The 16,730-nt window shown below is 39.1% G+C and overlaps 1 protein-coding gene across 2 annotated transcripts in view; it reads left to right on the top strand.

Annotated features, from left to right (window-relative positions):
- Nucleotides 1–16,730, top strand: part of aff2 (AF4/FMR2 family, member 2) — a 221,374-nt gene that overhangs the window by 189,383 nt on the left and 15,261 nt on the right. Inside the window, exons 10-15 of one of the 2 annotated variants that reach the window (XM_027154627.2) lie at nucleotides 7,275–7,437; nucleotides 9,179–10,225; nucleotides 11,047–11,162; nucleotides 13,723–13,966; nucleotides 14,738–14,874; nucleotides 15,652–15,715. In XM_027154627.2, coding sequence (XP_027010428.2) covers nucleotides 7,275–7,437; nucleotides 9,179–10,225; nucleotides 11,047–11,162; nucleotides 13,723–13,966; nucleotides 14,738–14,874; nucleotides 15,652–15,715 — 1,771 coding nt within the window. Of the gene's footprint in view, nucleotides 1–7,274; nucleotides 7,438–9,178; nucleotides 10,226–11,046; nucleotides 11,163–13,722; nucleotides 13,967–14,734; nucleotides 14,875–15,651; nucleotides 15,716–16,730 lie in introns of both variants that reach the window. The other variant, XM_027154626.2, reaches the window with a different exon arrangement.

Raw genomic sequence — 16,730 nt, 5'->3', positions numbered from 1 at the left:
TATGTGCAAGGATACTTATTGCGCCTGACTTTATTTTGTCAGTGTATACATTAAAACCACATATCACATAAGCTTTACTGTAAACCATCATTGTATACTAAGAGCTCCTTCAATCAGACAGGTTTCTATGTTTATATATTTTATTTATATCTCTGATTTCTACTGAAAATACATAACTTTTTTTTTCAGAGGCCAAATCAAATGGAATTTTCAGCTGTTTTATTGTGTCTGTATTTAGTATTAAATGTCTTTATCATGACCCACTCCGTAGTGGTGGTTAATATGGAGCTCATCTGAAAGACACTCATAACTTGTAGTACTCAAACTTGTTTTTACACTGGTAGGGGTACATTTTCTTAAAAATGTCCCAAAACAAAATCAGTTAGTATTCGTCACACAGATATTTCTATCTTCAAAGTAAACAGTGATATCGAGCCTGGTACTGCTCTCTGAGATGCCCCAAGTGCTTGTTCATAAGCATCTAAATTTCAAGTTGTTATTGACAATCACTACAATTCTGTGTATCCCAACAGTGAGTCTTTCACTAAAGCCTACAGAGTCCTGATTAATTTTAAATCAGACTTGCGGCTGGCGCGTGTGATTGTAAATGTCTGATGAGTCGATTTTAAACGCCCGTGTACTGGCAATGAGGGCTAAGTGAAACTGACTGATATTGAATAATTATTGACACATGTTGAATAATCTTGCACTATAATCACACAGGCACTTTTTAATAATTAATGCAATACATAATTTTTACACTTCCTCCATTTTTTTTTTTTTTTTTTTTTTTGTAGTAGTGGTCGTTGCTTTCTCTCTTTGCTTTGTTATTTTTGGAAGGATGCTTTTTTTTCTTTGCTGAAATGTAGGTTAAAAGTGTCTCAATTCTGAAATGGGCTCTGTGTGAAAAATAGGATTTTTCCTTTTTACAGAGGCGACCCTATCAGCGACTGCTACACTTTCTTAGTGAAAAAGGGCTGACGATTTAATCAATTAAAGGCTGTAATTGATTTAGGGACCGAGGAAAGCTGCGGTGATCATTTTGGAGATGTTATTCTTTGGGGTGATTTATAAAAATAATGTAGTACGGCGGATGGTGAAGAACATTTAATAAGGTGGCGCGCTGAGTGAGGACAGCTAAATTATAGATGACACCCCTCCAGCACGGTCTCGATCTTTCTCTCTTTCTGTCTCTGTCTTTCTCTCTCTCTCTCATGCTCACCTCTTTTCTTTCAAGAGACATATGTCCGCAGTGTCGTGTGACATCCAGCTTCGCTAAACAAGCACATACAGTATACTGTAGCCTTTCCTGTGACTGTTCTTTTTCGTGTAATTTTTATGCATTCTCATGCTAACTCACAAATTCATCAGAAATTCAAGGCTCACGGAAACACCAGTGTAGTACAGTGTAGAGGTCTGGTTGCTTGCTGTCCAGGCTGGAAGTGTGTCAAGCCAGACTGGTCTGTCAGAAGGGAATCATATCAAACGTAGACTTCTGAGCTTCTGCCCGGGTCTCAGCCTGCTGAGACGACTGAAGAATTCATTCATCTATAATTAAGTATTAAACTTCACTGAAGGGTAGACTGGGAAAAAAGGAAAAAAAGACTTCAGACTCCAGCTCTGCCCTTGGATAGGAGAAGTGGTAGAGGATAGCCGAATGCTAATGCGAGTCTGCTCAGGGTCGCCTGAGGCACCTTGTCTCTGAAAGATGTTTAAATAATTAGAAGCTGCAAACAAATACGGAATGAGCCGGCCGAGTTCGGCAGGAGGCCTTCGCCCGTATTCCTGAATCGACAGGGACCCTAAAGCCCTCCCGCTCGACTAAAGATCTGGATGAGCTCAGATTTAATGACTCTCTCTAACTGAGTGCTTACTCCCTGACGCCGGTGCTCTTCTGGCTGCTTGAACTCATCCTTATTTTTCCAAGCTCGGGCCTTGGGGCTTTCACACCTCCTCATTCGCAGCTTTCAGGCGCATTGATCTGAGATTATAGTATCAGTGTATATAGGGGAAGAAAGTCAAGAGTCAATGCAAGTAGGATTCTCAAGCTGTCAATTCAGCAGCAGATGTACCAAAGGAAGGAAGGAAGGAAGAAAGAAAGAAAGAAAGAAAGAAAGAAAGAAAGAAAGAAAGAAAGAAAGAAAGAAAGAAAGAAAGAAAGAAGGAAGGAATCAAAGAAGGAACGAAGGAAGGAATCAAAGAAGGAAGGAAGGAATGAAAAAAGGAAGGAAGGAAGGAAGGAAGGAAGGAAGGATGGAATCAAAGAAGGAAGGAAGGAACGAGATGGAACGAAGAAAGGAAGCCATCTCAGATGCCTGACATTATATTTTTTGGATATTTTTAAATGCTTAAAAAATATCATTTTAAAGCTTTTTTGCTTATTAAAGAAAAAAGAAACTGGATATGTTTCAATATTAACTGATACTCAAGGTCAACAGATCCTTCTCTTTTCAAATTGCTTGTGTAATGTTCCTAATAGAAATCATGAAACACGTTTGCACATTTGTTGCTGCTGAAACTGTTTGAAGATGTCTGAATGCAGGATTTTTAATCACTTTCTAATTATCACTACCATTAATATCATTTGTAAAGTGGTATATTTGACATATTTGGCTTAACTGACGGTAACTGTTGTGTGTGGTTGTCTAATGCTGGATCTGATTTCACATTAATGAACTAAAAACATTCTACATTGGCCTTGATAGAAAACAAGAGAGCTGCAGCTTTAAAGTAGGAAAAAGTGAGTTTAGATGAGTTGAGATTCTCAGAGTTTAAATCACCTACACAAGTGTTAATCATTCCAGATTCATATTTTAATTGATCCATTTAGCAGTTTTATTTTTGAGGGATTGCTGAGTACAGGGGGATGAAAACTTCACTTTTGACATATTTCTGAGTGATTATTTCTGTTTAGAGGATTTCTCTTACTTCTTTCCCTCAAGACTCAATATTTCCTTTTTTTATTCCTGCTTAGGAGGTTATTATTTCCTTATTCATTTATTTATTTGTTTATTATTATTAAATTCTGTTTTATTACCACATTATTCATATTAATTATTATTGTCTAAAATGGTAATCATATTATTATATAATAGCAAATATTTTTTTCTCCTGTGTGAAGGAGAGATCATATTTATTTATTTATTTATTTGATTGATTGATTGATTGATTGATTGATTGATTGATTGATTTATTGATTGATTGATTGATTGATTGATTGATTGATTGATTGATTGATTGATTGATTGATTGATTGATTTGTGGATTTGTCAGATTTCAGTAATATTTTATAGCTCCTTTTTTCATGAAATATAAAAACCTGCATAAATTCCCGACTTTTCCAGACTCTTTATTACACTTTAATTAGCACTTTATTAGTAAATCCTACATGCGTTGTGATATATGCATTTACGTATACTACAGTGTATCAGGAAGATGTCTTAGACTATTTTGATGTGATATTTTTGCCATAATTCCCACCATCTCTTTTTTGATAGGAGATATTCTGTAAAATTGCTTCATTCTGAAACATTGAATATTTATGCATTAAATAGTTATAATGGCAAGGCATTATTTATTTATTAGAGATTTTATTGAATGCTTGGAATGATTTGGTTTGTGCAGTGACTACATCAGTGCATTCTAAGCGGTGGGGTGTTTTAAAAAAAGAAAATCTGATGAGTAGCAGCATAATTTCACAGCTTTCCTGCTTACTTAAAGTTAATAAGTGCTTTGACAGCATTCAGACGTTATTATGCCTAGTAGATGTGTGTGTGTGTGTGTGTGTATGTGTATGTGTGTGCGTGTGTGTGTGTGTGTGTGTGTGTGTGTGTGTGTGTGTGTGTGTGTGTGTGTGTGTGTGTGTGTGTGTGTGTGTGTGTGTGTGAATTATGAATTATTCAGGTGCTGAGTGTTTGGGGTTGAGAAGATATGCTTGTATGTTATCGTCTGCATTGATGTTTCTGGTGCTGTATAACTCTGAATGCGAAGTGTCACAGAGTTCAGCTTTATGCATGAAAATGACTTGAATGATTTGGTGGGTTTAAACGCTTAAATATGTCGAGAGGAAATAAAGACGTTTTATATGCCAAAGTGAAAACATCACAGCTCACAGTCAAACGTTGGCCAAGAACTTGCTGACTTTTGTTCAAGGACACAAAAACACAATGCGTTACCTCAGACACCTTTCTTAGGAAAAGGATAAGACCTATGGCTGAACTCTTGTTTATGATTAATGTACTTGGTTGTGTCTGTATTTATTTATTTATATTTATTTATGCTAGCTTGCCATATTCCATTACATTATGTTAGCTGATATTAGTTTTGTCTGGTTTTTCAGTGGTTTTGTCTGTTTGTGGTTTTATCTGGTTGTGGTTTTATCTGGTTGTTCAGTTGTTTTGTCTGATGGTTCAGGGGGTTTTTTTTGTCTGATCAGTCAAATATTTTGTATGGTCATTCAGTTTGTCTGGTGATTTAGTCGTTTTGTCTGCTTAGTTTATTTGTTTTATCAGTCAGTCAGTTGTTTTGTCTGGTCAGTTCTGTTGTTTTGTCTGGTCAGTCAGTTGGTTTGTCTAGTTGGTCAGTTGTTTTGTCTGTGATTCTGTTTTTTTGTATGTGATTCTGTTTTTTGTCTGGTCAGTTAGATGTTTTGTCTGATCAGTTCAGCAAATAAACATGAAGCTAAGCAGCACACTGAATGTAATATTTTCTAGTGTCCTACCTATCAACTTATGACTAGATCTTTTGTCAAAAAATATTCATGTCATCTTTAATGAAACCTAGTTTTAATAGTTTGTATGTATGTATGTATGTATGTATGTATGTATGTATGTATGTATGTATGTATGTGTGTGTGTGTGTGTGTTTGTGCAAGTTTGATTGTGCGAGTGTGTGTGTGTGTGTGTGTGTGTGTGTGTGTGTGTGTGTGTGTGTGTGTGTGTGTGTGTGTGTGTGTGTGTGTGTGTGTGTGTGTGTGTGTGTGTCTGGGTATACTATTTCTTTGTCCTGCAGTTCTATTTCTATTTCTGTTTTTATGCTGTAATTAAGAATGGTGCTACTTTATTTACTTGTTATACTATATGCATTGCAGATCTTCAGGATCCACTGTGTATGCTGTTGACTAATGGTTCATACACCATGTCAGTCAGAACAGATTGATTGTGTTAGAACAGAATGCCTTGGCAGGATGACTAGACTTTGAAGAAGAGACGGCACATTTGCACATAACTTGTATAAATGTAACAAGATTATTTAATTTTAACATGTTATTGCACACAGAACATACCTGATGTTTATATAGATGTACTTTTCTTTTTGTTTCCTAATTGAAACTATTATTTTGTACATTAGGGAACTGTACAAATGATATCAGCTCAACAATGTGTGTTTGTAAAGTGGGTGTGCTTGGGGATTTTAGGAATGACATAATCCGATATTTTCCTCTTGTAATCCTTTCAAAGGAAAGCGTGTGAGCTCGACAGCCAGAAAGCCTGTGGGTCAGAGGTCAGCACTCAAGGTCAAGGTGAACAATGGTATCTTCAATGCCAAGTGACAAACCTGGCAGGCATTGTTCCCATAAGTCTTCTGGCTGGTCATCAGCTGTTATTCAAGGGTCAACCCCATTGAGGCAAAAATAAAGGGCCTTTCAATTAAAAGGAAAGCATCTGGAGACTGTGAGTCTGAATCCCAGTGTTTCCACCGTCAGCATTGCCTGGAATTTTTTCACAAAACATCCCATGTTTTGTATAGCAACTTCTCACAGGATAGTTACCAGAGTTTGTCTTTTATATGTCTTTTATAGGGCCTTTTTTGTTGTTGTTGTGATTTTACCCTTATGTGTGCATTTATTGAAGATTTTACAGGGACATCCAACAGTAAATCAGGAATCCAATCAGGAAATTAGATTTTTATAAATGAAAAATATGTTATATATTCTTTTTTAATATATCTGAGTGATTTCAGTGGTAGCTCAGTGGTTAACGCTCTGGGTCAGTGCGCAAAGCATTGCTAGCTCGAGCTCCAGTGTTTCCTAGACTTTTTCCTGACTTTTGGCCCCTAACCCTCTCAGGTCTAAGAAGCTGGCATATGTACAGTAAAGAAAATAATTTCTTCTTCTTCTTCTTCTTCTTCTTCTTCTTCTTCTTCTTCTTCTTCTTCTTCTTCTTCTAGAAGTGTCAGTAGTTATGTAACAATTGTTCACTTTCTTGTTGAACACATTTTGTAAATGTGTTTTTGTAGCTCTTCTCTGTACTGTTTCTGCCTTTTGAAAATAATTCCTAGGCCTCCTGCCTTTGCTCTGTGGGACAATCCTCTGGAGATATTTGCCTGTCTTCTTGGTCGCCTCCAGCATTGGCAGTGCTTTGCCTGACACAATCTGCTAACATATTACAGCTTGATCAGAAACGTGGGTCTCTCTTGCCCATCTCTCACAAAACATAGGGGTAAAACATGCACAGGCAGATACAAAATGATGCCATCACTGCACACTGCCAAGATCTCTGGTCTCTTGAGTTATCTACGATCTCAAACCACACCCCAGGCCCAAAGCAATGACTAAAATATGCTCTCTCTTTCTCTCTAGCTCTTCATTGTAGAGCACTTATTTTACTTCATTTTTCCCTCAGACCAAAGCAATATTGGCCTAGCAAGAGATGATGCATCTCTCTGTCACAATATAATCACTAACAAAGTGTTGACAATAAAGAAGCCCAATCTGACCTTTGGGAAGGGATTTAATTTGCCTCCCTCCAGCACATTTAACTCCTTTGTAAAGCAATCACAGGCGCCAGAGGCCGAGGACATGTTGAGATGCAGAATTTTATTGGATTAGAGATCTCCAGTCTTTCATGAAGTGATAAATAATGGTGGGCAGCACCGGAGAACAGTCAGATGATATAGAATAATAACTGAGTGGGTGGGGGAGCAAGCTGCCCATGTGTCCTTGTCTTTTTCAGACATAAATCATGCATTCTCTAATAGCTTCTTGGTTAGTTGGACCTTAACAATAGCTTGAGGCATGTTTGACATATGCTGCATGTATTACAGAAGTTGACTTTGTAAGATGTTTCCATAATCTTGTGGCATTATTGACCTTAGAAGACTGAATATTCATGTTAGATTGCTTCTTTGCTTTCACACTGAAAGAAACGGTGAGCGAACTATGCAAATATTTAACATCTCTACAAATAACATTCATACTAGCTCCCATTTTTAGACTTTTGTATTTAATGGTACAACATGTGAATAATGCTCTGCTCATTTGTATGTGTTTGCAGCCTTCCAGGGCCCACACCACGGAGCAGTGATCCAGGTGGCCACTCCAGTGGGGCTTCTGGGAGTTCCAGCGAATCAGAAAGCAGCTCTGAGTCTGACTCTGACAGTGAGAGCAGTTCCAGTGACAGCGAATGCAACCGAGCATCCCGTGCCACTACACCAGAGGTATAAACCCTAGGCAAAAATTAAAGCACAGTATGTTTCTTTAAGGCACACTAGGGAGCGTTTCCACCTCACAGCTTCTGGGTCCCCAGTTTATTCCTGGAACTCTGGTTACTGTCTATGTGGAATTCTTCCCATGCTTACATGGATTTCTCCAGGTTCTGCATTTTGCTCAATCCAAATTGGCTACCCAAGATTGTCCCTAGTGGGAGTGTGTGAATGTGTGTATGGTGTCCTGTGAAGAACTGGCATCCCATCAGTGTCTTACTGCTTAATTCAGTTTTCCTACCAGAATCTCAGGATCCTCCATGACCCTGGGTAAAGCAGGTATGAATGAATGAATGAATGAATGAATGAATGAATGAATGAATGAATGAATGAATGAATGAATGAAATAAAGAAAGAAAGAAAGAAAGAAAGAAAGAAAGAAAGAAAGAAAGAAAGAAAGAAAGAAAGAAACTCTCAATCTTGTGCTGACCCTTATTCATACCAGTAGGTCACTGTCATGCATTTGATTTCTGAGCTGCATTAACATGCTGAACCTGGTTGGTTACCAGACAGTGATAGTTCAATGATGGAGGCATGGGGACCAGTCAGTAGGTGGTGACATAGCAGAAATGTCCCTGGTCTCAAGGTGAAAATGTTGTTTTTTTTCTCCTTTTTGAGCTACTGCAAAAAATATAGGAAACCTCCACAAGGTTCTCAACAAGGGAGTAAAGCCAGCTGTCTGAAAAGATCTCTTAAATGCTTAATTGGCCACTTTAAAGTTGCCTCATCATGGCCTGCCCTGGGCTTCCTGAGTGGATTCACCAAAAGCAAACACCCCTGCTCTATTCACCTCAATATATAGCTGTCTGTAAGTCCACCTGGGGAATCCATACCTGCAGGCTGCAAATGCTCTGCCTGGTGGAGAGATATTTCTTTTTTCTTTCAACCTGCAACTCACAGTTGTAATGTTTTGACACTCCAGGATTGTTCCAGGAGGCCTGTAAAATGTGGACATGCATCACTGTCAATTCATCATCTCTGCTTGTACTGTTCGACTTCCAATTTTGTAGTTTGCATTGGCATTAATCTATAACAGCTGACATAAGGAAAAAAGTGTGAATCTTAAATGTGAAACCGCATGAAAGGAAGTTTTTTGTGAGAAGACAGGTAGAGATCAGATGGAAAATTCTGTTTAACATCTTTCACCCTGTCCGGTTTTCATGGTTCATGTGGATGCCTGTTTTTCTTTGTGGCTTCCTTTACCAAGTGATTAACTATCATTCAAGTAAGGCTTTATGGTTCCAAAAGAATGATTTTTACATGCCTTAGAGTATAATTGTACAAAACAAATGATGTGAGATAATATATGTGATAAAAACATCATCTTCTTTGCAGTCGAGAGTTGTGGACAATGCACCACTGAGTTTATCTGCCATTCAGGAGTTTTATGATTTCCTATTGTAATAGCGTCTTCAAATCTTCATAGTAATGCACTGGTCTGTGAAAGTCATATGACTGAAGCATCATCATTCATATGAATCACCATCAAGACAAATAATAACCATGTAGATATGGACCATTAAAATTATTGGTTGCATATGTTTTGAGACAACTATTCGATTACAGTTGTATTTAATAATGTTACCTCATAACTATGTATTGCATTTCCGAGAAAGTCCAGCAAATTATGTTACAAATGATGACATAGAGATGAGATTTCTCAACACACTTACAAAGGAATTTCTTTCTTCTAAAGCCTGAACCAGCATCAACAAACAAGTGGCAGTTGGATAAATGGTTAAACAAAGTCAACCCTCACAATAAACCCCTTGCCAACACACAGTCAGAAAGTCATGGACTTGGAATCTCTCAGCCGGAGGACGTCCAAGCTTCAGAGAGCCAAAGCAGTAGCAAGAGCAAGCCTAGTGCAGCTCTGGCACAAACGGACCCCAAAGACAGAGTTTTGCTCAGTCCCATCCGAGAAAAGGCCAAGCCTAAAACAGGCCAGAAAGGTTCTGATGGTAAAGGTACCAGAGTGAAGGCCCCAGCTGATCTGCCTCCTTCCAGGAGAAGCACAGGCAAGAAACAGCCAAAGAAAATTGAACAGTCCTCCAGCAGCGAGGAGCACAACTGGCCCAGACCTGTCAACTCCAGCACCACACCAAAGGAGAAAGAACCACCACCTTTAGAACCACCCAAACCTAGAGGAAAGGCTTCAGGGGGCAAGACTGCCCCCAGAAAGGAACCCCGATCAACTACCATAACCACACCTGCTCCCTCCAACACTATCAGCACAGTTCCAGACAAGAAGAAGCACAGAGGGCCTAGTAAGATCATCCCCAAGTCCAAGGAGTTTATCGAAACTGAGTCGTCCTCATCAGAGTGCCACTCGGATCCTGAGGAACTTTCAAAAGTGCATCTTCCCTGCCCTGGCCCGAGCAGCTTGAACTTTAAATCTAAGGACTGTAACAGCAATATCCTGAGTGTCAGCAGTCTTGCCAGCACCAGCAGTACCTCTATACCAGATCCAGCTGCCACTGACCTGCTGGAGGAGCCCCTGTTCTCCCCCATCTCTATAGTACAGAATGAGCTTCTGTCACCACTGCGAGACTTTGAGGACATTAAGTCACTGTGGGTTAAGATTGAGCTCAGCCTCCTGTCGCGGATTCCTGGTCAGGATCCACCTGAGCCGCTCTCCGCCAAGGCTGAGTGTCGAGAGACCAGCTTCAAGCACAGGAGACAGCAGTCACCTGCTTCCATTCCATCAGAGAAACCTACCAGCAAGTCAAAGAGAAAACACAAGGCAAGTGCTTGCTTTCTTTGTAACATCTTACACAGTTTTCACATAACAGTAGTACATCCGAGGTTTATAGAGGTATGTCAGGAATTTATAACCCTTACTTTTTTTTTTTTCATGGATGTTTTTTTTTTTCCAGTGTAAAATAATTACACTTTCAAGCTCAGAGGGATAATTATAGCATTAATACTTAAAAGCTTGGTTTTGTTGAAAAGTAAAAACAAAACAGCTGGACATCCTCTGTAAATTTTTATTTATATTGATGGTTCTCTGTAGAGATCCAGGTGCAGGACACAGACTTGTAAGCCAAATATATTTCTTTTTACATTCCACTCATGCTTTTAATGTATAAGTGTTCTGCTTCAGTCCATAATTTCCCTGAAACATGGCTGTGAAATACGGTGCCAATATATTTATATACCCGTTCTTCAAAATGACCATGAAAGAAAAAGACTACTATTTTGCAAGACAAAATTTGCAAACATTTAACATTTATACAGCAAGTACTTTTTGGTTATCAAATGGCAGGATCTCATGTCCTGGGTTTCATTCCCGGGTAGGCAACTAACCCAGCCACCCAAAACCCAGGAATTGCCTTGCAGTCCGGGTCCCAAGCCGGATAAAATGGGAGGGTTGCGTCATGAAGGGCATCCGGAATAAAACCTGTGCCAAATCAACACAGACAAAATTATCTACTGTGGCGACCCTGAACAGGGAGCAGCCAAAGGAAGAACAACAACAAACTGTAAGGGTATCATAGGATTGGAAACATTAGGAAAATCTTGTTAAACTGTAATTTCTCTGTGATGTGTCTTTTGCACATGCAGTCAGAACATTGTGAGGTGTTGAGTGGGACCAAGAAGTTAAAACTGGAGAAAGATGCCCTGCTCCTCCCTCCCTGTATCTCCCCCATCCACAACCACAAAGTCTCCAATACAAAAGAGTGAGTATTTTACACCTCTTGCCACAAGCTAAATAGACAATCACACATTTTTGAATTACGGATCATGAAAGCCCTGATGTAATAAGTGACCCTTTAATCTGAAGTACTTTTACTATATATTAACAAATGCAGTCTGCATTTGTTAATATATAGAATTAGAATATATACATTGCAGCAACCTCTGCTAATATGCGCTATTGCTATTGCTAGCTAACTCCCGTACTCTGTATTCTGTGAATGACAGCAGTTCAGTTCCTACACCCAGCTTTAACTCCATTTCCCTTTGTCTCTCTGAATTATCATAATAAAACCCTGACACGACTGCACCAGCTTGCTCTAATTTTAGATATTCAATTAATTCCGGAGCAGACGTGCACCCACCGAAGACATGCACGTAACAGAGGTCGCTGGGCCGTCCTGTCTGTCTGCTGGTGTCCACTGTCATGAGACATGACTAATTGTTGCAGATCTTGACAATGTGATAAGCAGCTCCAGGCTAAAATATTAGCTTTCGCTAATGCTCGTTACGGGAAGCACTGAGCACCTCGGGGACTTTTTAATGATATCACCTTCCCACTGGGTTTTAAATCAGTTCAGCTCAGACAGCATCAATGCGCACACGCTACATTGCCCCTCTTAATCAGATTAGAAAAGGAAAAGCACCTTTTATTATTGTTGTAAAGGTTCTGGACATGTTCACATAAAACATGGTAGGGAAAAAGTTTTTTTTTTTTATAACTTTGCTAGTTATTTAGCACTGTGAGCTAGGATGAGCGTGCTCAGCATATTTCCATTCCTGTTTCATTGTGTGTGTGTGTGTGTGTGTGTGTGTGTGTGTGTGTGTGTGTGTGTGTGTGTGTGTGTGTGTGTGTGTGTGGATGGATAAAATATATTAGTAATTATGAGATGCATGACTGTTACTGTACCTTAACCAATAATTTAGTTTAAAAAAGCACTAGACTATTAGTTCTTTTCATATTCTAAGCTAAACCTGATTCAGAACATTGTTCTGTTTACGCGTATAGCACAGTTTTTTTAATATGAGCAACAGCTAAGAACAAACAGTCCAGTTAACATTTATGGCATTTAGCAGACACCCTTTTCCAGAGTGACTTACATTTTATATCATTTTATACAACTATATTATTAATATTAATATAAATATTGAGGGTTAAGGGCCTTGTTCAGGGGCCCAGCAGTGGCAGCTTGATGGACCTGGGATTCAAACTCATGACCCTCTGATCAGTAATCCATAAGTAAGTAATCCGTAAGCTCATAATGACTCCAAATTTGAACCTTTAAATTAGTTTAACTCCCGGTTCAGTAGCTACAGTGAACAAAAATCATTGTAGCAGGAATACCTTTAGGAGATCTTGAGATAACCTCATAAAGATATCACTGCATACTAAGTCATACGAAAGGAGTGACAGCACTCCTTTAGAAACAATGAGCTAATACGTTTCCTAGTGTAGCTGACCGTAGAATTGGTTTCATCAAATCTGAAATATGTGAAATAAGAGCTGCTTATTTACAGCCATGCTTGCATGCTTACCTTGGCTGTGTTTTTTTTCCCAAGTGGAACAAGTGAATGTCGATTAGTCTACTAGTTTTTGCAGCCGCTATTAATAATACCGCAGTATTAGTGATACATTTTAGTGTTAAATGATCAGGTTAACCCATAGTTGGCTCATGTTAAATTGCATTCATTAATCAACACGCCTGAAGTCGTTATTGCATGGGTTCATTTTTTTTCCTCCTCTCCCCTGATATTTAGCCTGATATTTTTTAACGAAAAATACAATTCCATTACATCTACAGTACCGATTAGTATTTCTGAAGCCGATAAACAAAAAACCTTTTTTTTTTTTTACTAACTAGAGGATTGGAAGAAATGAGAAAAGTACTAAATGACATCTTATCTATTTTTAGCCAAATTATGGCCAGAGGCTGTGTAGAAATTGACATTGCATTTCAGCGGTTGTTTACTTAAACCTCGGAAAGGCTTTTCTCTCTCTAATTAGGGCTTAGTTTATTGCTAAAATACAACCTAGGCCCTGAGGCATTCTGTTCCTGAAACTGCCACCTTCCAGCGCTGTTCATTTTACACACATTTGCATCATGGGCTAACAGCTATTTTAGCAGAAGTACAGATACAGTGCTAGGATGTTAGGTCAGTCTGCTCGTGTCGAGAGTTTTAATGAGTGTTTATAGCCCAAAACACATATTACCACTTGCTCAATGAGTGGCGTATCTCAGTAAGAATGTATACACAAATCACAGAGCCCGGATTGTCAATTAACCTTTCTGTGCATTACTTCAGGATACAACACCAAGGCAGAGACATAAAGCTGAGATTGGGTTTATCTTTCTCTTGAAACCAACATTTAGGGTCTTGAGTGCAATTTAGTGTCTCAGTAGCGTTATCGATCCTCAGCCAGGCTCAGGAGAACCAAACGATAATTGGTGGACAGTGGATAACAGTTCCGGTGCCATGTAGAGCAAATGTAAAAGAAACCTTTTCAGACACCACTGATACCTTCTGTGTTGTTTTTCTGAAAAGCTCTTCAAAGAAACAGCCGAGAAAACTCCTTCCACCTTTGCTCTCCCCGCTGTCAGACGAACCCACGGGTCGCCAACGAAGAAGCAGCGAAAGCAGTTCTCTGAGTCTCGAAGGAAGCACAGCCGTTCCCACGACCTTACCCCCTACACACTCCCTTCTGCCTTCTTCCTCTTCGTCATCCTCGTCGTTGTCATCTCACAAGCACCGCAAAGGAGAGAGCAAATCTCACTCCAAGATCAGCAGCGTAAGTACAAGCGTACGTACAGTACGTGAGCTGGATATTTTGACTGTTGATCCATTAACATAGTATCAACGATTAATTACCGTTAAATGTTTGTCTCATTAGTAACAAAGCGTGATATTATTATTATTATACCTGAATTCTTATTATGTCTCATTAATCGGTTGTACTTTATTTTCAAAACACATTCTTACAGAAATAATTAGTGTTATACTCTTTGTCACTTGGCACTGGAGGTGTTAATTTAACTCTGTGTGTGTGTGTGTGTGTGTGTGTGTGTGTGTGTGTGTGTGTGTGTGTGTGTGTGTGTGTGTGTGTGTGTGTGTGTGTGTGTGTGTGTGTGTGCCAGAAATGAATTGGTCATCACTTTTAATCACTCAGTAAATATTATTTCCTAGACCTTTTACAGTAATAGTAGATATAAACCGAAATATGTTCAAGTCCTATTTTTCCTGATCATTTACAATTACAAGCAACGATAATAAATACAGGGTCTGGTGGAAATAAATAATTACACAGCAGAATTTGAAACTGATTATTTCTTCTTTGCTCAAGGCTTCAACCACATTTATTTCCTGTTTTGGCAAACAAATTACACTTTTGGAAAGGATTTCAAAATAGCCTTGAAGACAAGAAGGCAGACTCCATGTGCCAAGTCATCTAAACTCGAACTCTTCAGCCAGCCCCTGAAACCAAGCCAGCTAGCTGTCATGACTCCTTTCTGTGTTATTCGACTTGCTTAATGCTAATTTTAAAGGATGCTTCTTATAGCAGGAGGAAGACAGCCATGCAAAGTCCTCCGGGGGTTTCCATGCCAACGGTCAATCCGAACCGAACTTGTGGCCGAATCCTTCGGTTCTGTCTGTGGAGAATATGGAGAACAGGAGACCTAAACTCACGTTCAACAACACGTACGTACTGCGTTCTAACTGAAGAAGAAAAAAGTGTCTAAATACTGTATATGTGCGGTTAACGAGATATATTATATTTATTATATCGTTTGGAATTCTTGCTGGAAAGGTTTACCTGGGGTCTGGTTCAGACTAGCTCATATCAGGACTTGGATTCTACAGCACACAACAAAAAGTGGTGCAAATGCAACTGGATTTTCACTTTCATGAGAGTGTTTATAGCTTTAATTTCTTTTTCTTTTTTCCAGTATTTCAGTGGATATATATAACGATAGAGTTTGTATTTAAGTAATAATTAAATCCAAACCCAGATATGGATCTTTGGAGACCCAGATATAGATACGGATACAGAAAGTGACACTTCTAGTCTGTATACAGTATATTCAACAGTTTACTAGCTTGCTATATGTTATTACAATACATTAGCTTCTCATTTTTAGGGTGGTTAATTAGATTTCCAGGCAACCGTACCATGAGTCTGGACAGAACTAGAGCTTTTATTTTCCTGATGGATTAACTGATACGATTTGAACACCTCTGGTTCAAGGTCTAATGATAATACAAAGCTCAAAGGAGTTAGTAGAGTAATGAAAGGTTATTTAATGCTCAGCGTTCAGGCTTCATTTGAAGACATCCTGTAAGACAGGAAGTTCATTCCACCACCTTGTTTCCAGTAAAAGGAAAAATCTTGATTCATATCTTGCTTGTATCTTGCCTTGTCAAGTCAAAGGAGAGGTCTGATAACTGATCCTAGCTACTATATTTCCTTTTCCACAGTGTTCACAATGCGGACTACTACATGCAGGAAGCCAAGAAACTAAAGCACAAAGCTGATGCGCTGGTAAGCTCTGCTTTCTTCTGCTCTCGGCTCCTCAAAATCGCGTCGACTTCCTTTACTAATATCTTCTCGTGATGTCATCATCACATGTGTAAAGACTCAGAATTAGTCCAGATGGAGTATTAGCAGGAGGACAGAACTACAGTATAGCTCTTTGTCCATTTTAAGTACATTCTGGAGCTTTACTGAAGAAGCTCTCTAAAAAAGAGGTCTCTAAAAGGGCTTCGAAGAGGTTTGTGATTTACTAAACAGCCTGTCGCAGCCTTAATAATCCACTTCCAGCTATTATATCTCAGAGTGTTGTTCTTTATAGAAAGTTACGTCCAGTCCGTCATAAATCACCGGGGCGATATAAAAACCTGCTCATGGAAGCACAGTAAAGGGAATTGATTGGCCGTGTTGCCCTGGTGTAATTGCCAGTACGTAATGAATCTCGGGCTGCGGTCTGGCTCATATTAAAGGGTTTATTTGGAAATGGATGGAACCTGTTCAAGGGGTGCCTGAGAAAGACAAGTGGTCAGTAAATCTGCTTTACGCTCTTCCATGCATGAAGTACGGATTAGGAATTGTGCGTCCTAGGGCTGCAACGGTTAGAGCTATTGATGACTTTTTGATTAATAGACACTTCTGTTTAAATATCCATGGCAACAAATCAGTCATATAAACATGTACAAAAACAAAAAATATCCATTTGTCATTTGAGAAACATAGATTCATACAGTGGGCTTTATCAGGGGTTTATTTTTGTGTTGTGTTAGAATTTGAGGTTCAATTCCCAGTCCAAAGACATGAGCTGTAGGCTGATGGGTATCTCTAAGTTGTCTGTACTGTGTATGTGTGTGAGGTTGTGCCCTGTGATGGGTCGGCCCTACATCCAGCTTGTCGCTGCCTTATTCACTGTGTCCCTTGGGATAGACCTCAGGTTCGCTGTGACCCTGTATAACATAAGTGGTACAGAAAATAAATGGATGGATGGATTGCTGTGCAAATGTTGATGAATTCCAATACAAAAATGTCA

The sequence above is a fragment of the Tachysurus fulvidraco genome, chromosome 17, assembly GCF_022655615.1.
Source record: "Tachysurus fulvidraco isolate hzauxx_2018 chromosome 17, HZAU_PFXX_2.0, whole genome shotgun sequence".
Classification (NCBI taxonomy): Eukaryota; Metazoa; Chordata; class Actinopteri; order Siluriformes; family Bagridae; genus Tachysurus; species Tachysurus fulvidraco.
The sequence above is the reverse complement of the archived record's forward strand: the minus strand, read 5'-3'. Positions and strand labels throughout refer to the sequence as shown.